Raw genomic sequence first — 24,664 nt, 5'->3', positions numbered from 1 at the left:
GGTTCTGCAGAGTTTTCCATTTCTTCTGCCACCAAAGTCAGTACCTGGGCAGCTGCTCCTGACCAAGGCAGCACTGGTGATGTGCAGAGGGATCTGTGGTCACAGCAGTCCTGCATCTATTGTGCAAGAGGACAATGCAGTCAACAAGAGGAACTCACTGCAACGTGGACTTTGGATCAGCACTTCTTGGCCCATATTGGGTAGACTGAACACACTGCTGAGTTTAGCAGGCTCTCTCTATGAGCAGAGATGCTTTCAGTGGGAACACACATCATAGGCTGCATTTCAGAGTGCCCAAACATGGAGTTTCATGATGACAGCTGCTCAAGAGTTGGCCCTGTATTTGAAACTGGAAAAGTGTGGTATAAACCCTGCTCTAGAACACCAGAACACCGGTTTACCAGTGAGACAACTCAAGGAGGATGGATCTTGGGATTCCCAGGGGTGCAGGTCAGCAGCTAGAAGGTGTTTGAGGGATTTTGTACAATCCTGTACTTTGGTAGAGCAGCACCATAAACCACGAACAGGCCTCGGTCCAGCAGAATTCAAGATCTAGGAAGTCAAACTCCTATTCTTTAAAGAAGGATACTGAGGGTGCAGCTGCAATGCACTGGTATGCAAGGGGTAAACATATAATTTAATCAAAGAAAAATGTCTCCACATTATTCCAGCAAGCAAAGATTAAAGGTCTTAAATTTCCTTCTAAACAAGACAGTGATCCCCACCCTAACATAAACATTTACCTAAGTGAGATTTGCATAATCTCTTTGACCCTCAATCTCCTCACCTTAATCAACCATATCATTATTTAGAAAAATGTGCCTCCACGGGCCTGATATCTTTGCCTACTTCTCACTGCTCATTAAGATCAACAGAAAATGTTTTTTTGATGTACCAAGAATCCGAGTAAATAGCTTTCCTAGAACACAGAGGTTCTCAAACTTTGCCTAGGTGTGATCATTTCCATAAAAAGCTTATCCTATTGTAAAACTAAATCCCCTCCATCTCCCTTATGCACAGAATAATAGAATGGCCTAGGTTGGAAGGTAGCTCAAAGATCATTTAATTCCAAATCTCCTGCAATGGGCAGGGACACCTTCCACTAGACCAGGTTGCTCAGGGTCTCATCCAACCTGGCCTTGAACACTTCCAGGGATGGGACATCCTCAGCTTCTCCGGGTAAGCTTTTCCAGTGCCTTACCGCCCTCACAGTAAGGAATTTCTTCCTAATATTCAATCTGAACTTGGTCTCTGTTACCCTAAAGCTCTCCATCAGCTGCTGTTCCTGAGAGGACACCACTGTTGATTGTGAAGAGCAATGAAGGGCACTCCAAGCACCCGTGATGCCCTTTCACAGGAGACCACCAGCAGGTAATTATTACCAAAGCACAGCTTCGAAAACGCCTTGTGCTTAGAAACACCAGGACAATTAGGGCACTGATGAGCTTTACTCATACTCTTTTCCTAGCACTTCTGCTGACTTTATACTAACATAATATGAAGCAAACCACCATCATGGCACCTAATTTCAGTTTTCTTATTAGCAAAATGGCCATAATAGTATCTCTCCCTTTGCACAATTTTGAAGTCTCAAGCTGCAAACCACTTATGTCAATGAAAACCAGGGGGCTGCTTAGGCAACTGTACTCATTTTTTTGCTATGGGAAAGTGCAAGTAAAAAATGGATTTCTGGCATTTAGAGACATTTTTCATGTTGATTTTCCATCTGATGTATGAGCAGAGGTGCATTTACTGCCACTCAAGGAGTATCTGGCATACTCCTGAAAGGTTTTCAAGAGCACAGCTACATAAGATGACCCAATTAACCTAACAGCTCGTGCAGTCCAAAAGCAGGAGTTCTGTTCCTTCCTTTCCTCTCTGTGGCACTGATCCTAGATGCATGGCACCTCTGGGTAACATTTTGTTTTAAGAGGTCTGGAGGAACAAGAGTGTCCATCTGCACAGATGAGCTCCTGCCCAGCCCTGACTCTTGATGTGACTTCAAGTCTTATCTTCAAGCTGCTTCCTTCAGTACACAAGACACTAGATCAAACTGGTAGTGTTGAATAGTGATGACAAGTGTATGCAATGCCCAATTCAGTTCTCAATCCAGTGCCCAGATCAGCAATAGACTCTAGGTCAATGACTTTTTTCCTAATTGATTTTTTACAAGGATTAAACATCTGTGTACAAACGCTAAAGTTCTTTAATGCTTTTCCAAATTTTGGATAGTCTTGCATAATCATTTCACAATATTTATAGTGGCAATTTGAGTTTCAACTTAAGCTGTTGCTCTTATCTCCTGATTCTACAGCAATGATGAGGTAAAAGGAAAGAGAGAGTGGAAACTATTTTGGCACATATACGCACTTTCCCAACGTGCTAAGAAAACCTTTATCTTCCTCCCCTTCACTGTAGCTAACAGGACAAAAGAAGAGATACTGTGTACTCCAGAACACAGTAGGAGTTTGTCTTGATAGAAGGGGAGTAGAGAATGTCCTGTATCTTGATTTTGAAAAAAATATTTGTTACATACAACATAAGCAAGCTAGGGAAAGACATAGCTATATATAGGGAGTATGAGAACAGCAGGAAAACGATACTGAGAAGGTGATCATCAAAGGTTTACTGCTAAAAGGGAAGCCTGCACCAAGGAGCATTTTGCAACTTGCTAAATTCCTATTTAACCTATTTCCATCATCGTGTCCTGGACAGAACCTGTTTTGATTATGGGTGGATGATCAGACAGAAAGCATGCATATTAGATTTACAACTGACTCTAATCTGGGACAACCTGTGAAGTAATTGAGAACAAACTTGGATTAAGAAAAGAAAATGTAAAAATGTAACAGAAAACAAAACCGAACAGAGTAGTCATTGTAATAATCCACGCTGCATCCACAACTGAAAATTACATGTAATTCTACTCCCTGTCTTCAAAAAGGATACAGTAGAACTAGAAAAGATTCAGTGAAAGTTGATACAGATGACAGAAAATATGGGATGTGTCTTTATGAAACCTTTTGACAGGGCAAGACTTTTCAGTCTGAAAGAGAAATGGCTGAGGGAGGATGTATCAATGACCTATAAAATTCTGAGTGGCATGAAAAAAGGTGAATAGCAAAAAATGATTTATCCTCTTTCAGGGAGCATGAAATGGACTTATGATTAGGTCAGAATAAACAAATAGAGAGAATTTGCAACATAGTTATTAGTTGAGCTCTCTAGCTCTTTCCCACAAAATGTTTTACATGCTAGAAGTTGAGATTGTCTAAAATTGATAATCAAAATTAATTAAAAGAAATTTCCATACTGATTTAATCGTGTAGCTTACTAGACTACCAGGAGGCTAAAAATTTTTTTTATTATAAAGTGGTCTGACAGCTCCCGTCTCTGGTAGGCCACAGAAGACAAAACTGTTCCTAAAAGACATCAGTTTATCAATATTCCAAGGAAACATGATATGAATTGATCTGTTTGGAGACCAGTGATGCTTATTGTTTGTAAGATGAAGTTAAGCCTCCTTATGCTTGTAAAGCTGCAACACAGCCAGAAAATCCAAGATACATTGTTGTTTAACTGGTAAAATCTGTGTGGCAATGATTATGCTAATGCTGTCAACACACAGGAACTGGAATATGCTCATAGGCACCAAACACATTCAGAGACTTTGAGAAGACTCAGCACAACGAAAAAAAAAATGGAGGTTTATGCAAAGGCTGAAATTTGAACAGAAAACACAACTAAAATATATATTTTTTTTAAAGCTAGTTAGAATACCTACTACTTAGGTATACTAACTGGAGATTGTCAACTGGATTTACTGCCAGAGTACGCTGATAGCTGATCTACTGAAGTTAAGAATTTCAGACCATGGAACTGGAAGATATTTGAGGTGCAAACTGAAATATGAAGAAATAATAAAATATTTCAGTCAATGACATATTGACATATTAAGCTAATTAAATAATTTAATAAGCTCTATCACCCTTAACTAAATTTTTGCATACTATTACTCCCTCTATTCAATCCAATGCAGATTAAAGCAGTGCAATATGTTTGTACTGCAAGTGCCCTACTGAAATGAGTTTTAACAACACAGCTAAGCAGAATGTTGGGGTCAGTCAGAACTCACTGAACATGATGTAGCCAGTAAGCAGAAAAAAATATATAAACTCACCGGCATGCTGTTTTTGAGGTAAATGTTGTATTACCCAAGAAAAATTGTGATCACACACTGTTACCTGTGTTTGTCTTGGAGTGTTTAGTGCTTCGCAGGCGAGGCTCTTGTTAGCAAATCCTTCCTTTGCAAAATGCTCACTCCTAAAAGACAAGCTCAGAAAATTTTGTACAACACATAACAGGAAAAATACTCATCCTTCCTCTTTCTTTCTTCCTCATTAGGAAATACTCAGGAAAACTTTGGGGAAAAAAATAAGATTTTACATCATTGTATTTATTAGGTTCCAAAACAATACACATTCACATCCTTTTGAATACAGTACATTTGGCACAGTATTAATGTTTACGATGAAATAACACTAATGAGTGGCAAGAGATTCAAATTACATCCATAAGAAAAAAATTCTGTACAAATAAATTCTCACAATAAAAAAAAAACCCTACCCCCCCAACTGAATACATTTTATATTTAGCCAGAACTATTCTGCACATAATTTAAAAAGAGGTAATTTTTAGGCCTATTTGGAGAGAATTATTTTTCATCCTATGGAGAGAAAAAATTTGTTTCCATTTTAAAAGTCTGTTTGGGAGAAAAACCAAGAAACAATGTATTCTTTATAATTATTATTATGAATAATAATTTTGGCATTTTGCACTCATTTTACAAAGAAGGAACAGAAAAGATTCTACAGAACAGGCAGAAATGTAACAGAATGTCCTTTTTTTTAAGAGTTATCTTTAAAAAATGTTCAAGGTAACAGACAGACCTTCTGATGTAAACCCAAGGCAGAGAATCTAACTATTTATACGGAAGAAATATCTGCCCATGCAATAGTTTCTATCTCCTTCACTTTTCTCTTAGCATCCTTCCCAACTCTGCAGGCGCTGAGGCCTCTGGACGTACGGACGTGTGCTAATTATCTTCACGTTAGAGAGGGGAATACAGACTACATAGCTTGTGCACAACAGCTGTATGGGATGCTTTTATTCCTTCAGGAGAAATGCTCAGAGCTCTGTGTAAAGGCCCCTGATTGGACAAACAGTAGTGCAGGATCCCATAACTTGCCTTCCTAGCAGTCTACCCACCCATGGAAAAGAACGCCTTAGCATTGTGATCAGTTCTTGCCTGGATGTCAAAAGCTAACTGTGATGAGAAATAAACAGAGCCAGTGGCGAGACACAAATTGATGGGCAGTTCTACAATATATTTCTAAGAGAGAAAGAGATTTAAACATTGAGATGATGCAATCATTAAGATGTTTCTGTGCTGGTACTCAGCTCCAGAAGCTAGTCTTTTCCCAGTACAAAAGATTACTGAAGATAAATTAAATTAAACTAAAGGTTTGATCCTTATTACACTTGTAGGCCAGACAACACATTAATTGATATATCATAATATTTAATATTTTGAAATAATCATAAGAATATATATAATAATTACACCTGAGTTTTAAAAACAAAACAAAATGGAACTGAATGGTGTCATCAGTAACAGGCCATGAGCAGCCAGACGCAAAACTGACACAAACTAACTCATCTGCTTGAGACCGAGATTATCTCTTAAAGCCAATGATTCACACTTTGTCCACCACGATTTGTAACATTCCTTTCTCTTTCCGAGCTCTATCATGTCATAATAGAGTTGAAGAGAACTATACAAGAGATTTAGTATAGCTTAATTTATGTCTACGTCTTTTATAACAAAAACCTCATCTTTCTGACAGTAACTTGAACCAATACACATACAAGAGTATTGCACATGGACATTATTATAATTATTCTTTCATAGACTAACATTTTAATAGTATGCCTGAACATGCAGCAGTTGATACCTCTATATTCAATGAATTCCACAGGCCTTGCAGCAAACACTATATACAAAATCTCACCTGTACAAAAGGCAAAAAAGCTTCTTTAGTGCCACTTTGCCAATCACAAGTATATATATTTTTGTGCAGCTGGAAATCCATGTGCAACAATTAAAATGGATTCCAATGACCGCTCACTCAGTCCAGTAAAATATATAATAAAATTACCTCAGCAATACATGTACACAAAAGAAAAGAAAAGAAACAAACAAAAAGATTAAAACCAAAACCAAATCACAGGGTACTCCTGGAAATATAAGTACATAACACTGTTTGCGTATCTACAGGAGGTAACTTCACATTAGCAATATTGTCCACATGAGTTACCATTTCAATTCATACACACACAAAAAAAAATCAATTTACAGCTTTCAATAATGTCAGTTTGTGAATGTTTGATCTTCAGTTTTTTAACACATCTCCACATAATGCACGTGTAGCCTTATTTTGTGTCTTCTAAAAGCAGATTTCTCTTTAGATTTTAAACATAAAACCCAACAAACACAGTAGTACTATGGTTTTGTAAAAGTGTGCAAAAGTAACACACTGCTGAGAAAATAAATATAAATAAGAAATTAGCTACTATGGAAAAGGCAAATTTATAATGTTTATAATTAATTTTTAATGTAAAATTAACTGTAAACATTTGCAAGATTGCTGTCACATTAATGGTTCATTTAAAAGGATATTAAATTTGGTAACATGGATAGTACATCAAATTGTCTGAAAACCAGAAAAATGGCTATATATAGCTGAGTTAAAGTACTATAGGCTTTTTATTCTTTAGCCCTTTAATATCTATCCATGTAGGTTCTGTTTCTTGCTTTTAATATCAGTTATCTTTTTGTCTCTTATTCCTAAGAGCTTCCTGTATATTGTATGAGGAAGTTCACTGAAAGCCTTAAGTGATGTGCTTCTTTTTCTGGACAACTTCATAGTTTGTACCTCTCCACAAAAAATTAATAATTGAGGATTACACCTCCAGGGAGGCAGACTTTGCCTTCCAAAGGGCATCTGAGTACAAATCTCACCATAACCACGACTGCAGAAGAAGCAATTCTCACCTTCTTAGCTTAATTATATATGATGATTACAGAATGTGGTCTGCTAAATTGCTTTTAACAGTATAGCTTCATTTCCTATGGAAAAGATACAATTTTTTCGTCTGGGAATTCCTATTCTTAGGAATAAAAGAAAAGTTGCAAATATATGGCAGTGCGTTACATCCACAATTTCTGATACAAAATTATTTTGCATTGCTTTGTGAGACAGAAATTAAGAGTGCTTTCAGGTCAAAAGATTAAAGGAAAAAAACCAATAAATATATATTTTAACTTGGGATATGGGCTCAGGGTAAAAGAAGTAGTTCTTGATCTACTGAGTCTCAGTAAATTGATGATGTCTTCAGAATCACTTCTTGTAGCATCATTCATCCATCAGCCTAACGTTGTCTATGGCAGTAGCTCTTCTCCAAAATAAGAGAACCCTTTAAATTCTTCTTGATTGATTTGTTTTATAATTGTCTCATCCACTAGTGTTAATACTGGTTCTTCTCGTGTAAAATCTTGATCAAAGTTATTTACATCCCTTTTGGTTTTCTGAGAAGAAAAATATAAATAAGGTGAATGGTAAAACAGCACAATAAAATAACATGTGCTCTCCCTCCTCTCCAACCCCCCCCGAAAGGCTGAATTTTCTGGAATGATTGAAATAAAAGAGGAGCTACTTCACACAAATAATAACAGACATATGAGAGAAGCTACAGGAGCAAGAAGTATAAATGAGTTTAGGAGAGGCCACAGAAGCAGAACTGTAAATGAGGTCCCAGAGACTCGTGGTCTCTGCCAGGCGAAGGAATAGCAGTATGATGGTAAAGCAGGAAGCTGAAATTAGGACTAGTTTTAAAAAGGCTTTGGCATAGTAGGTGGTGTGGCTGTTTCCTCTTGGATTTGAACATAATCATATCTCATTTCAGAGTCACAGAGTGAACTGATTTGATTTCCCCCAAACACAGCACAGTGTTTCAAGTCTAAGTTAGCCATTCCTTTATATTACTACAAGTGATATAGGCTACACCCATGTTTAAAAATCTGAGGTAAAGCTTCCAACAGCTCTCAATCCAAAATCCTTGAGCTCAACATTGGCAACTCAGATTTCGTAATAACAGCCATATGTGATTGAGAGCACCATGCAAAATGTGAAATCCTGTCTCCAGAGAAATCCACCTCAGAACTCTTCTTTATTTCAATGGCATCAGGATTTTTCCCACACAAGTCTAAAGCACCTCACTCCTTCAGCAAAGTTGGGCCAAAAAAGTGCAGCTGTGCATGGTCTGGGACAAAAGGTATTAAGAGAGACAGAGCTGGGGAGGCTGATTTGCTGTCCTCATGACACTCACAACAGTGACTATCTGTGACCACTTACTTGAAAAAACCACCCTAGGCTACAGCAAAAAATGTTCTCCAATGGTCATTCCTTTAACCTGCAGTGTTCACATTTTCCATGGTGGCAACATATTTCAGGCATGTACAGGTTCAGGGAATTGGAACAAACATTTTTCTTAGGGCTGTCTCTTTTCTCTTTGTGTCATGGAAACTAGTGATTACCTAGGTGATCCTTAATGGAGGCACACTGACACATGGAAAATGAGCTTTGCATTCCTCCTGCCCATGTCTGAGAGTAAATGATACCGGAAATAGAATAGCTAGTTGACTTGCAAAGTAAAATGATAAATGACAAAGTCATACATCATAAATATGTTAATATATTCAAAATGGGATATTTTAGATTACCACCTTTCGATGTAGGTAAACTTTTCTATAACATATATATATGTGTGTGTGTGTGTGTGTGTGTATATAAATATGTGTTATTCATCAGCTCTACTAAGACACTAAACAATTTTCTTTCTCCCAATTGTAAAATAGTCACATCAACCTTCACCTACACTGTTTATAAGAACTTTATAGATATAGGGAAATAAAGATCTGTGTAAATGCAAGAGACTGTCACTTGTAAACCAAGTATTTTCTAAGTGCAGACAAACAAAAATCCACAACCTCTATCTACAGAATTCCATTAAAAAGAAAGGGATATGGACTTAACAAACACACATATATATATTTATATTGTTTACATTTGAAATATTTGCTTGGTACATAAAGACCAGACATGAAATGTATGTGACTCATATAACTCTGAATTGCTTAAGAGGCATGAGAGACGCAGACGTGGCTTTGGACTTTATGAGGTTTTTTCCAAAGTAATTTGGGCAAAACCTGCAAAGTAAGAATGAAATTCCATCTTAATTCTTAAAAGCATTACATTGTAACTGTGTCTACATTTTTCTTGTTCTCCATGTCCTACCATGGTATTTTTACACACTCACACAATTAATTTGCCACGGGAATACTCATTAAAGCAGAAGAAGGTGAGTATTTGCAAAAAGTAGAATTCAAATTCAGAACTGTAGTTATATGTAAAAGAAATGTGACTACCCTCACACTTTTATTATCTATCAAGGGCAAATAAACTCTCAAGTAGCTGAAAACAAATAGAATATATATTATTTTCAGGTTTTCATATTGAACATATTTGTGAAAAGTATTATTTCCTTGTGTAAGTCAAAAGGGTAAAATGACAAATTCCTCAAAACCTATCAGGAGCAATTAATTCTCCATAGACACTTATTCCAGAAATCAGTAAGACTTGTGAAGGTGCTGGATGAAACAGAGCACAGAAGAGTACATCTAAAAAAGGGTTCAACATTGGTCATTGGTGTATGTAAATTCTATTAATTAAAATGATTAATTCTATTGATTGTGCTGCCAGTAGGGAATCCCAAACACTTCTGAAAAAACAACTAAAGGTATTTGCTTAGATTTAAAAGCCTACTGTGTCTTAAAATATGACTTCAAGACCAAAGGAGGAAAGAGAAGTTTTTACTTTCTCTGATTTATAAACAATTCCATGTAGTTTTGGCAGCATAGATGTAAATCACCCAATTTATCAACAGGGCAAGCAAGGAGCAATCTATGGATATGCTAACAGGTCTCTAACCAACTGATGGAATGAGATTAAACAAATCACAGGGAACAAAAGTGAGTGAACTAAGCCAAGGTGGCACTCATAACAAGTGCTTCTTTTCAACAGAAAAATTTATTTGAGAAGCCCTCTTAGCACCTTAGGCACTTTCTTCCTGAAGCTATGACTATTTTGCAAGACTCCATTTGCTAAGACAAAACAGGTCTGGCCACATTTCTGCTGCTATTGCTATTTTAATGGACTTGCACTGTGAATGCTCTGTAGGCCAAGAGCATGAACCATGCCACAGCTGCATCACGAGGACTCAGGATGAAGGTTTGGAGGGCTGTGCCTGTCTCCTAGCAGGGAAGCTGAGAAAAGAAGGAAGATCTGCAAGGTAAGGAGAATCTATGAAAGAAACAAAGTGCAGCTATTATCCGACTTTGAACATTAAAAAATCATGAAGATAAAAGGCAAAATGTTTAGATTGGCTGCTAAATGCATCATTTAAAATGCAGTAATTATATGGGTGGGATTCTGTTTATTTAGCCTGCAGCTCCTAAAACTTTGGGACACATTATTTTAAACTCTTCAGACTTTTTTCCAGGTTAGACTCTTCCATTTCAGATGAATGAAGAAATTACAGTACTAGGAAAGAAGAACACCCAGAACTACAGCTAAACACACAGAAATTCCATTAGGTTTCAGAGGCTCCTTTTTCTCTCTCTAGACTACCCAAGCCTCTTGTCTTTAGCTACACGAGAGCAGGGGCACAGCAGCTACCCACAAGCTCCCGACAGCAGGTGCCAAACTCCACACTGCACTGGCAATGACCAAAAAATAAAAAATTCCAATTCTAACTCTCATCAGAAAGATGGCTGCTCCACCAGCAGAAAATCTCTGGTACTGAGAAAGAATAGTGACTACCTCTCATGCAGGACATGTGCTGGCCATTACATTTTTGACTTTCCCAGCAGTGTGAATGCTTCAGAGGTCTCCTCTCTGAGCAGTGACTGTGTGACTTAGGAGACATGATCTCATTAGATATAACACTTGAATTAATAAGCAAACCCATATGACTACAACCCATCAAGGATGACAATTTTTAAATCAAAATAATGTTTTATTCTATTCAAAGAGATAAAGATATCAGAAACTATAAAAGGCTATCTCTTGATAAAACACCGTTTAATCAATTTTTGTAGTTGGCCTGTACAATTTTGGAAAAAGAGCTATTGGGTTATTTGAGTCAAAATGGTTTTTTTTTATTCTCAGATTTCCTCACATATATATTAAAAGATACTGGTAATAAGCACACATTACAGAGTGGTTTTCTGAATTGTTTTTGGTTTCACTGCCATTTCAATAAAACATTCTATTTCTACCTGCAGTTACAAACTCAAGCTTACAAAAACCCCACTAAAATCTGCTTATTAAGCTTTCCAGTGTTGAGGATTAACAACCTTGTCTGTCAGCGATTATTAAATGACTTTACATGAATTTCAAAGTGAAAAAAGAAATTTAAGTTGATGTTCTTATCACTGAAAATACATTCAGAAAGTGAAAACTTGCCATTCCTTCCATTGATTACATGAACCAAATGTGAATGATGGAAGCCTTTGGTATTGAAAAGCCACAGAAATCCTCCTTGCAAGAAGTCACCTGACAGAGGGTGTTCCAAACCAGGGAACTCAGCAAAGTTTGGACAGCTCATGAGATGTGTCATGAGGCCAATAGGCTCAGTGGACTCTCTTCTGCCTAATAAAGATTAAATTAATTCTCCAGTCTGGAGATATTAAGAAGTCTCTCTCTTTAGTCTGTTACTTATTTTCATGTAATTTGCAGAAAATCACTGAAACCCTTTCAAGTCCACTGAAAGCTCAAACAGCTCCTATAACTGTGCTAGCACTGTCCAGCAGCTTCAAAGGCTGCTAAGAGAAGGTAAAAAAAAACAGATGGAGAAGGTGGATAGGAAACAACACTGCCACAAAAGACTGGGGTTTGTGTTTTAGTCTGATTGTCCTACAAATTCGCAATATACTGTTTAAATATAAACAATATAATATATTAAACAAAAAAAAAATTATGTAGAAGGCTGCTGCAGCTTTCGATGTACAGCTCCAGGGGCACAGGGCAGCAGGAATGGGACATGCAGCAAGAGTCACACTTTCTCACATGTATTGGTATCACCTAATTTTATCCAGAATTTATCCAGTAAGTAATAAGTGATTCCCATGTTTGACACAGTATCATCAAGAAAAAATTCTTCCATCAGGATGATAAAAGCTCCAACATTTTGTATTTACCTCCTTTCTGTTAAGATTTTCAGATTATATTTATCAAGGCAAAGGGAAACTCAGCCATCAAACCAGCTGGTTTGAAGCACAGGGTTATGTGGCTAACCTCACATGTCACCGTCCTCTCATTCACCTCTCCTTATTATGATAACAAAAACCACAGCACAGGCAGAGATCTCTTTGCACCACTGATTGGATCTCTTTTTGTAAAGGTGTAGTAGTTTCTAAATATTTGAGATTAACTATAATGAGCACTCACTTTTGCCCACAACTCATGCTATTTATAAATAAATGCAGTATGAATATTTTAAAGGAAATGGGCTAAGAAGCACAACACCTCTGGCCTTTCAATTTATCCTCAGGATGCTTCTTCAGAGTATTTGCATGTCCTGAGAATCTCTATCAGTATTAGAAGTATTTCCTAGCTTGTCTGATTTCAGAAGATAAGAAATACATGTTATCAAAATAACTTTATAAGTCATTAAATTTTCTCAGCAGGTTAATTGCTCTATTCACACATGGAACAGTGACAACACATTTGCCATGAGCTGCAATATATTCAACTGAAACTTATGATGATAAGAAGGCTTTTGAATCCAAGTAGCTTTTTAAAGTATAACAACATTCATTACTTCCAAGCAGAGGGTGAGATTTCATTCTTCTAGACTATGCTTTCATTAGAGGTAAAGGACACCACATTAAAAGTAGTGGAAAAGCCCCCCCACTCAACAAAGATGTTAATAGATAGTGAAACAGTATTTGAAAAGCATGTCAACCTATGCAGCCCATACTTTAATCTGCTGTGGAAGTACACAGATATTTAATAAACACCAAGCAAATTCACAAAACTATGGATTTTAATAGGGATCATTTGTGATACACTAAACAGAAACCACATTTATATTGAAATGGTATTCCCTTTCTTAGGAATGTGAAATGGGTCAACTGGGAAGGAGGAATGACCTAAACAATTAGGGCAAAAACATTTAATGACTCCAGGGCCAGAATGTCAGCTTTTGTATGTCACTTTTACACAGACTTCCTCAAAACCAGAGCCTCCCAAAACCACCACCACAAAACAAACAGCAAGGCAAACAAAATCAAAGCTCTGCAGGTTCCCTGACAACCACCCCGTGTTTGTGGTCTGAGCAATGAACCTCTCCCAGCAGTCCCTGTGCTTCTCTTGTCCTGCATGGCCCTACTTGGTGTACTCATCACCCTGAGAACACAGCACTAAAGTTATACAGAGCAAAATGCTACATATATATAGCAAACCTTTGTTCATAGCCTGATTCCTATACCACAACAGCTATTTCTGTGCAGAACTTGGATGGAGATAGATTTCACAGGAGCTTTAGGGGAGCTCAGCACCAGCTTTCCATCTGTGCTCAGTCCTTTTCTCTCAAAATCCATCATGTTCATTTTCTCAGGGCTTGCTTCCATTAGGACTCAATTGTGACACAGAGCTATTGCACATTAGCTATGCTATGGTAGAATACATGCATTTTTTGAAGTGAAAACATTGCAGGGAAAGAGTGCCAACTTCTGAATTCCTACACTACATCTTCCCCTTAAGGTAGGTTTCTTTGAGAGATTTAACCTTATGAGAAACAATTTCATACTTCTTCTTGGGAAGGGGAGGAAAGAGAAGAAGAGAAAGAAATGGAACTATCATATGAAATACCCCTCACCTCCACAATGTGATTCCTATTGCAAACCTTATGATTATTCTGCAGTGCAGATTTTATATGTGTGTCTGTCTAATTCACATTATACTGGCAAGCCACCATTGATATCCTTTAACTGATATCCTCAGCTGCACTAAGGTCATGATCAGGCATGTCACCTTCCCTCTTACACCCTGGCACACATCCAAGATCAGCCCATTTTCAGTTGTAGAGGTGCAGCTCCCCTGAATCTGCATTCCTACCACAGTCATAGCAGTGTGACAGGAGTCAGCGCTGGTGCATCTGTCACAATGTGCTGAACCACCTGCTGGTGAGTCCTCAAACACACATGTGGAAGCCTTTTGGCCTTCCTGATCCCTAGCATCTTGGCACAAAGGGCTATCCAGGCAATGGACATGACTGGCAAAGCAGAGGAAAAAGTGAGGCAGGTTGGTAAGTCTAGGGCACATATCCCTAGAATTTCAGTGGCTTCCAGGAGACATCTGCAAAATCACTGAAAGAGTTATCCAAATATAGATTGACTGTGCACTGAGGCATTTGACCAGATATATTCTGTAAAAGACCAATACACTTATTTACTTTACTTTGCATTCTTTAAGCAATCACAAAGGCAAGGAATAAATTAAGGAGACTCTGATGTTAGTACATTGATGAGTGATGTAATGAAATATTTCAAGATACTCTGTGTATCCTGAATAAATATTGTCTGACTTTCTAACATTTTATTTTGCTTACAGTCACCTTTTCTTTACAGAAAAGTACCACATTATGGAAGCCTTTCTGATGATGACATGAAATTATATAGTAGTATCTTGTGATTCTGAGCTGTCCTCTATCCAGGAGCACTGACATGCATTGTGAGGCTGGATGTAGAAAAAAATCACAGCTTGAAAGGTGTGACAACACACATGGTGGGAGCAAAATTCCAAGACTCCGCTACACACTAAACTAGTTTGCATTACAGGCCATAGAGTAGGAATGCTACACATTTTTTGGCAAGAATACCTACATTTCTGGAAATTAATGCTCTTTGATACTCTAGCTAATTAGTTTGACATGGGGGATGCATATGACAGGCTTTCATACAGCAAAATGGTATAGAAGGTTTTACCTAAGACAAATGGAGAAAGCTACACAATGATGGTTATTGCTAAGACCACTGAATTGTTAGAGATTATATTTTCAAGTGTAATGAATGTTTTTAAGCCTTTACAAAAAGAGAGCAAAATATAGATGTATGTGACTTTAGAAAGCAGCTGAGGATGCTATCTTTTTTTTATTTTAACTAATGCACATTCAGATCATAGGCTAAGTAAAAGACACTGTAGGACTATGCATGAATGCCTATTACTTATGCCACTCAATACATCTTCTTTCCACCTTTCTTCCAGACCCTGTGACTGCCTTTTTTAGAACACAGTTTTATTCAAAGAGCACAGCATGACATAGCAGAGTTTGTAGTGACATGACTTTAATTCTTGGTTTTGCTACTGATTTGCTTTGAGCTTGAGTAATTTTCTCTTCATCATTTATCTAGTTTTCTTCCTATTTTTGGTCTCCTTATGGTGGGCTGTGATCCCTCTATCACTTTCAAAAATCTCCTGACTGTCTTTCACTTATGTGGCTTTTTGCACAGTGGGAATCCCATCTTGCTGGGAATTTGAGCTGTTAATGCAGACATGACAGAAAAAAACCTCATTCTCCCTTTCTTCTTGTTCTAGTCAAATACAATCAAATAGAATCTTCCAAAGAGTCATGGGCAGTCATGGTCTTCAAATCCTTCTTTTCCGTACTCCAGAGTTCAGCCAAGAGAGCTGCTGTTCTCTAGGTCCTTCACAAAAGTGATTATGGCATGCAGGGAACAAGATCTGTGCTTAAGGTTTTTTGCAAGTGTTTATACTGAGTGTTCCTCTCATCCCTTGGGATTGAAGCACGTGACCCCTGGAGCATGCTGTTGAGAGGACCAGGAACAAAATCCCTTTTGCCAGCACAGCAGCCCAACAAGAGGAAAGCAGCAGCTAATGAAGTGCTAGGACTCCTCACCATGCAAAGGTGTCTTCCCTGTCCTGCTACTGCAGATAAGTGGCTACACAGCAGCTGCTTCACTCCTCCCTGTGCCTAGCAGTGCACATGTCAAAGGAGTGAAGTTTTGCACTAGTATGCTGAGCTGGGAACAAACACACTGACACATTTCTGCTGCCCATTCTGGGTGAACACCCTAGCAAGACCTGGTGCTTGCATTAGCATAGTGCACTGCTAGTACAGAAAGTTCTGCACGAGAAATAAACCCAAAGTCAAAGCTCTTTTTATACTCAATGTTTACTGGGCTCCAGCTGGGATGGGATTAGCCAGAAAATGCTAGATTTCAATGAGTCTTGACTTTTTTTCTTGATAAATTCCGCCTTCTGATAAAGAGCCAGATGCTACTGCTTCTTAATCAGCTGGTGTTTTTCCACTGATCCTTACTGACATCAGGATTAGGCCCAACCCAGGAATATTATATATTATCTACATTAATATAAAAATGAAATATTTCTTTGTGAATTCTTGAGAATGTACATAAGAATGCAAGTGAACATAAAATTATTTCACTTAATGTTTTAAATAACTTCATGAAAATTGCACTGGAGATTAAAGCAGTCAGAAAGCGAAACAGAATTTGTGTTTTTCTGGGGAAGCCCAAAAGGAAAGCAGGTATGCTCTGGCTGCTTATCACTCTATCCTAAAGGGCACCACTTAACAATGTACACCTAACAAATGGTTATATGGACCTAATTGTCCAGTATGAAAATATTTTAGTGCTATAAAACCAGAACTTCGCAAAACCAAACAAATACTGATGGATCCCCAGTACAGAATCAAAAGAAGCATAATAAAAATTGTTTAACTTCTAAATATTTGGGAACTTGCAGTGTTGGGAAGCAGCTTTCAAATTTCTGTAATTCTAGTGTTATGGTAATGACATCTACAAACAGCTCCTGGAGGCACTGACACTGAAAGTAATTTAAAAAAACCCCAAAATCAGACTAACTGAATGAGAAATTCTGGGAAAACAAAACCTTGTACATAAAATAAAATAAAAAAAAAAAACAAACCAAACACTGAAATATCTTAAAAATACCAGTTCACTTCTGATTTCTCTAAGCTGCACATAGGCTCCTCAAATGCTATATAATTATATCTTGGGCAAACTTAGAGGTTGCACAAAGTGCCAAGCTAGTTGAAGCTTAGAAAACCAAGGTCTTTTCCTTTGTTGAGGAAAGAGGCAGCAGTGCTCCAGACTTCTCTGTCCTGCCCAGCCACTGGACTGATTGTTCCAAGCTACACTGCAGGCATGACTATGGTAATATTTGTTGTTCACAGCTGCTTGCAGCAAGCTCAGCTGAGATCTTGAATTTCATTGCCTGAAAACAACCAATGCTTCTCAATCAGCAGCCACCTGGCTTACACTCAAAGCCAGTAGCAGAAAAGTGTAACTTCTAGGAACCATCTGAAATTCAATATTCTGATTCATGATACTCTGTGACAGGGGCAGCATGCAGAAAAATTGTAGGAGGTCCACCATGATGACTGTCAGTAATAAAAAGCCTGTCTCAAAAGTCCACATCCATTTTTCTTTAGTTTTTTTTTAAGGATGTATGCTAACCATTTTGACAGTGTACCCCATTTGTAGTAATTTTTTTTGTATATCGATATTAATCCACGTGGTATCACTCTCAGAAGAAAGCCCATAGTTTTCCTATGCCTGAAATGTCTGCAGCAAGTGGGAAATACATCATGTTCAATGTGTAATAATGGTACATGAGGGTCTGAGGTCTGAAGATCACTCCCCAGTGCCTAAGCAGTAACACTTCATGCAAAGGCATGCAGTATAGCCCCTTGCGTGCCCATCTGCTAAATGCTCATTGCCATGCACTGATGACTGAATGGAAATATATCATGAAACTGAAGGGACACCTCAAGGTTATTAGGCCTAAAAGTGGACCTACCTTGACATTTTCCCCATATTGAAGGCCTTACCTTAAAGAGGGACATTCACACTGAAGCAAACTTGAAAAGAGAGAACATTTATACAAAAAGAAATTTACTTGGCCTGTAATTTCCTATGTTCCTTCTGGTGCTATTGAATGATACTGCATTTTACAGGATTTCTTCCCCACAGCGTAAAGGTAAAGTCATAATTCTGCATGGATGATGATACAATCTATTGTCACAAAAAAGTAGAGGTGTGCCAAAGAACCCCCACCAAAACAGTATCATGACTTCCCAATACTAGGTTAAAAATCCCTCATTAAAAAGTAAAAAAATCTTTGCCTGCAATCACTCATGTATGAAAATGAATCTGCAAATATAGAACTTATGTTTCAGGCTAACATATTGGAAAGCTTTCTCCAGAAACGTGGTCCCTCTTTAAGGATTCCAGCCATATTTCACAGTAAGCAGATGGTTGCTGCAGCAATTTGAACACACACCTCTCTAATTGAAGACATTTTTTGGGGGCCATTCAGTGCAGCACCCACCCAGAGGGCAGGTCTGCCTGTTTGCCTGTGCAAACAGCCCAGCTGACTCTCCAGAGGTGCTGATTTGTATTTGCTGCTTATCACCCAGCTTCCAAACACTGTGGGCATCCAGCTTCTCATTCAGTCATAGGCAAAGGATTGCCAAAATTTTACCTGTTTTTCATGCATTCAGGGGAGGGGGAAAAGAAAATTCACGGTGCTCAGTGACTCCAGTTGTAACCCACGATAATTGGCTATGACTAAAATTTCGTATTTGGGATTGACTTTATTTCAAACCTTTGCTGCAGTGCAGAACTGAAAGAGGACACATTGCTGGCATCCTTAAGTCAAGACTTAACCAGGGAGTTCAGGTTCTCAAAGGAAACTGCATACAGACAATGTGGCTCAGATAGTGATAACTAAGGGGGGAGGGACTTCCATAATGGTTTATCATTATCTTAGAGTTAATGGAGCTGAGAAAGGTGCAATTTGCGGCTGAGAGGAAATCTGCTAACACTGAGGTCTGGTATAGCATAAGAACACTCTTCCAAGGGAAGTCCTAAGCATCCAGTCAATTTAAAAGCAGGCTGATCTTTAGCACTTTTTTTTGTCACATTTTTTCACTGGCCCTCAACTTTGCCTGTAATTACCACAGAGGGGAAGTTGAAGTGAGAAAAGATTAGATGATGCAGCCTGGACCACATAATGAGTTTCTAGAAAATCTGGTGGAGGAACTTATATATCTTGCAATTCTTGGGTCTCTGGTTGTATCTGCTAGATCAGCTCTCTACGCTAAGTCAGAACTGAAGAAGGAACATACAATGATTCAGAACATATTCTCAGTGATATACCAATAGAAATTGAAGTGGCTGCAAAATGAAGGAAGGCATATTAGATGAACAGGCCAGCAGCAGCTGTTGCTCCATAGTGCAAGATACAATTCTGCAATAGGCTATCCCATTCATTTTGTCTTTAATGCTCTTGAGGAAAGTGAGCTTTAAAAATGGAAAACCAAAAAATTATGAGTGCATTGAGAAAATTAAAATAATGCATTGTTCTGTGAAAGCTGCATGTTGACAGTGAATCATTGTAATATGATTTTGTTAACTTCATCTCCATAAAGCCACACTATGAATGGATTGCCACAGGCACTGATAAAGCCATTAGTGATGAAACTTTGGCTTAATTGCTAGAAAGAAATACATATGGCAAACTCTGTTTTACCAGGCCTTGTATTACCCTCTCACTGAGAGTTCTTCAGCTTTTTCATGTTGAGGACATCTTAGACAGTGTCTCAAATTTTCCCAATGCTAACATTGACAACAGGGTAGATGAAAGAGGCAGGTCTGTCTGTTGGCACGCACATTTGCAAGGGTTGACAATGAAAACTCAGTCTGAAAGGACAGGAGTGTCCATGTAGGTCTAATTCTACAGAAATCAAAAAGAAACCCCTCAGAGGGCTGGAGAACATCCCCTGTGGGGAAGGGCAAAGAGAGCTGGGGCTATTAAGCCTGGAGAAGTGAAGATCCCAGGGAGACCCTATATTGTGGACTTTCAATACTCAAAGGCAGCTTGAAAAAAAGAAGAGGGCCTGTTGCCATAGGACAGGGAGTAATGGTTTTAAACTGAAAGAGGGCAATTTAAACTAGTTATAATAAAGAAATTGCTTACAATGAGGACAGTGAAACACTGAACAGGTTGCTCAGATTGGTGAGAGATGCTCCATTTCTGAAAACATTCAAGGACAACCTGGACATGGCTCTGAGCACCTGATAGGGTTGATTAGGCTTGCTGCAGATGGGTTGGACTAGACGATCTCTAAAGGTCCTTTACAATCCACACTATTCTATGATTCTATTAAATTGATGCTTACTGACTTCAGCCAAATGAGTAACAAATTTTAGGCAGTGATTTTCCTTCATCACTGGCAAGTGGTACTGTGATACTGCAACTCTTTTTGCCACTTGTGCACTTGTTTCTGGGCTTTTTTGCTGGCTGATTTTGCTGACATGTCAGCAGGCCACAGGTTTACTCTGGAGAACTTTCAGCAGGCCAGCTGTGCTCTGCAAAATGGCACAAAGAATTTATTGCACGGAACTGTAACAATACAAAATTAATCAATACATTAAAGCAGAAGCAGTAATCTGTTTCAATTACTGTTTTTAATGCATAGTTTGTATTTGGTATGGAGAGACAGAACCATCCCATCACGCCACAAAGCAGGATCTACCTCACTTACCACCACATCCATAACTTATGTAAGAAATTGATCTACTGCACCATTGTTTTAATTTTTAAGATGGCAAATGCAGTTTGAAAGTGGAAATAAGCAACTCAACCAAGCCAGGAACAGAGCCATGGAAGCAAAGAAAGATGGGGAGCAGAGAATCACTGAATGCTATCAAGGTCTTTGTGGTTCTTGAGCAATAAATTATGTTGCAAACCATAGCCTGGCCTTATGGCTACTGATCATGGAAATTTCATATTCCAAAAGGAATAAAATTCTAGGAAGAATATATTAAAAAAAAAATCTCAACAGAAGATTAAAATGCCTCAAAGGATTTCTGTCTCACAACAGTTGCTCTGAAGAAAGGGTATTGTCTAAAATGGTACTTACTGCATATGCAGTTACATTTTCACAACTGCATTCAGGGATGACTAATACTATTCAAAACTGTTCAAGACATGCTGTGAAACTATAAGAATTAGGCTTTAAAAACAGTAAAAATGATCTTAAAAGACACTGCAAAGTCACTGGAGCTTAGATGTAACCAGCATCTGCTGTCTAGCTGCTCAACAGTTTGCTTGATTTCTAATGTACATGCTCCAGAGCTGTGATTTTTTTGTACACTAGCTTAACATTTAGAATAGCTCTGCATGGAACTATATTTATTTATTCATATACACACACATATGTAAAATAATTTTACTGCTGAAAAGCCTCAAGATCCTAGATTTATGAGAGGAAGAGTTGGCAGATAACATGCATCACAGGATTGAGTCCCAGCGCATTTTAACCCCTCTGTATTCTCTATTCCAAGTCATTAACTGCAGAAGCAAACATCCTTCCCAGCAGGTTTCAGAACCACCAAATCTGCTTCTGCTGTCTCTTCCTAGGACAGCCTAGGGTGGCATTTCTGTCACCATTTAGCAATCTAAACCTCAGCTATTTGTATGAGTTCTCTGTTCAGGGCACTCATGCAAGATTTCAAAAAAACATAGGCAGGTTTTCAAAATCCTTTTGGTAATTTGCACTCTAATACTGGACACAGGAAGAAAATTCAGCTTCCAAAGCATCATTAGAATAATCAAATAATGTACAAACTAGAAAGACATTAATGGTATATTTCTGGTATAATAAGGAACATAATTACATCCATCCACTGTGTGAATGAGATTTAAAAAAAACAAACGAACAACAAAAACCTTTAAAAGTTTGATGCAGTTGTTTTTGTTTTTTTTTTTCCCAAGCTCAGCTGAAGAACTCAAGGCTGGCAGAGTTGAAGTGACACACCTGAACCATGGAGAAGCACAGCCTGACAATACCATGTAATATAGCTCCTCAGAAAATTTATTATGGCAGAGAAATGTTGGAAGGTAAGAAAAAAGCAAATCAGCTGTGCTAATCAGGGAACTCGTGTGTTTTGAGAAGTGAGGCAGAACAGAAGCAAAAATTTTTCCACAATACCACCTCCATGACCTCCCTTGGCAGATTATTCCACTGTCTGATGGGACCTCAGTGTTTGACCATTTTCCCTAATGACTTTACTGGTTTAATGTCCCCACTTTACATTGCCTGTAGCTCATTTGAACGTATTTTACGTATTGTTTTATTTTGAAAGCGTGTATGACATAATCATAAATATTCCCCCCTTAGTCATCTTACTGGTTGGTCAGAAAATAGAAGACTACCTGTGTAAGTATATACATTCTTGTATGTGCATGCAAAACTCAATTTCAATTTCAGACAGCTACATATGCATTGTACACTTTTTTCTTCAACACATATTTACACTCACACATCACATGCAAGAATGTCTATTTTCTAACTAGTAGTCTGGCCTCTCTTTTCATAGATCTTTTCACAGAACTAGGCCCTCCTCAACACAATATTAAAATATTTTTTTAAATTCTCTCTTAATATTACAAATTACTTTTAAATAATCAAGAGTTCTTTATTAATACTAAAAGATGTTAAAAACCATAAAACATTCCAAACACAGGCATTAGTTATTTAGTTATGGTTTTTTCATAGTTATTCCACTGCTATGGAACAGTTACATTTGTTACAGTTACAGTTACAATCTGAATCAATGAATTTCAATGCTACACCCACAACTGAATTTAGAGAGAAGAACTCTCTGTGAAGATTTTAAAATAGATCATATTTCATTAGTGTTCACCTTCTTTCTTCTTCTCACAATTTTTCAAAGTGAGTGCAATCCAGACTAGCTTGGCAAGTATACAAAACTACCTTTATAGCACTTGAAATTTACTGCCCTCAATTTCTTTGCCATTTCTGAAGTTGAATAATTAATAATTGTATTTCATTTGTGTGATCCTTCTCTCCAGCCCAGATCTATATCACATCTAACTTTCCAAGTAATACATCATTTAAGAGGACAAACAAAAATTTCAAGTATGACCTTGCACAAAGATTGCTATACAACAATAAAATCCAAACAACTGTAAAATTTATACAACTTGGCACAAAATAGCTGATGGATCATAAAAATGGGTCATAAATATATAAGGTATGCTCAAAGTTATCAGTGAAAGCTGATAGGACCCAATCACTGGGGAAGATACCTTAGAGAGAGCAGACTGAGAACATGAAAATAATAAGAGATGCCTGTTACATAGAGTACATATTATCTGAATTCACCACTATAAAAAAAAAAGAGTTCAGAAAAAAATCCAAGCATACAGAGCTACTAGACTGCAGGAATCAAATCTCGTAGAATACAGAAAGTTGGTAGACAGAATATAGAAAGAATTAGTGTGAAATCCAAGATTAGAGAAGTAGCCTGAAGAAAAATGACCAGAAGTGTAAATAGGGATGTATAAAATCACCTTAACAATTATTAAGGAACAAAGAACTGTCCTAAAATTATACAAATTTCAGACTACTCTGAAATTATCTACAATCACTACTGAAACAGAACAATTCAATTAAAATACCATGAAGAAAGTAGAAAAGAGGAAAAAGAACAAAACATCAGGAATTAACAAAATAGGATTGGCTTTACAATATAATAACAATGAAATAGTTACCAGAAAGAGAAAGAAACCCCACTGAGAAAGCAGAAGGCATTTATATCAGCAATGAATAAAATCACCTGATATTGAAATACCTCCTGACTTTTAAGGACTGCCACAGTGAGAGTAGTTACAAAAATAATAAAAGCCTCATAAAAATGCCTATTGTCAAAGGGACTGTGCATCTTGATCATGAAAGGAAAACAGCCAATAAACAGACTAGATGAAAGGAAACTGGAAATTAGATGCAGGCATAAAGTGAAAATAATTCTGCAATAGTTCATCATGACTTAAAAACAAAATTCTGATGAGTATGGAGCAAAGCAACAAAAATTATGGTGAGATGAGAGGCCAAATTCTTGTGAAAACAAGAAAAGAGCTACACAAATGCAACTCAGCTCAACGCAGACTTTGCCCAAGTGCAGCTATCTCAGAGCTCTGGAACCTGACTGGAAGACAGCCACAGTACTAAATAGGCTTCAGATTGGTACTAAAGGAGTTAATTTGGGGTTCACACTTCCTGCAGCAGCGCAGAGGCTTGTACATCATCTCAGGCAGCAGCTGCAAGCCTGTCACACCTCCAGAGAGGAGCTGGGCAGCAGGGAGAGGGCTGGCTGCACCCCCAGGAGCGGGGCTGGCTCAGGCCAGCTCTGCCTGCACACAGGGCACTGTAAGGTTTCCATCCTCCAATACATTGGGAAAACCTTCCTCATGTGACAACACTGTACCTTACTATTACTCCTAGAGAGGGGTTCATAAGGACTTTCACTCACAGCTGTCAATCCCTTTGGGCTTTTTCACAGCTACAGAGATTTCCCCAAGAGTGGACTCAAGAGGAGCTGCCTCAG

At 37.9% G+C, this 24,664-nt stretch overlaps 1 protein-coding gene across 2 annotated transcripts in view; it reads right to left on the bottom strand.

Annotated features, from left to right (window-relative positions):
- Nucleotides 1–4,435: 4,435 nt before the first annotated feature.
- The window catches only part of PRKCE (protein kinase C epsilon), a 285,523-nt gene continuing 265,294 nt past the window's right edge, over nt 4,436–24,664 (bottom strand). The window contains exon 15 of one of the 2 annotated variants that reach the window (XM_005483088.3): nt 4,436–7,648. In XM_005483088.3, coding sequence (XP_005483145.1) covers nt 7,502–7,648 — 147 coding nt within the window. In that variant the 3' untranslated portion in view covers nt 4,436–7,501. Of the gene's footprint in view, nt 7,649–18,078; nt 18,109–24,664 lie in introns of those variants that run through there. The other variant, XM_005483089.3, reaches the window with a different exon arrangement.

Source organism: Zonotrichia albicollis, chromosome 3 (assembly GCF_047830755.1).
Source record: "Zonotrichia albicollis isolate bZonAlb1 chromosome 3, bZonAlb1.hap1, whole genome shotgun sequence".
NCBI classification, from domain to species: Eukaryota; Metazoa; Chordata; class Aves; order Passeriformes; family Passerellidae; genus Zonotrichia; species Zonotrichia albicollis.
Note: the sequence above shows the minus strand (reverse complement) of the source record. Positions and strands in the feature narration are given on the sequence as shown.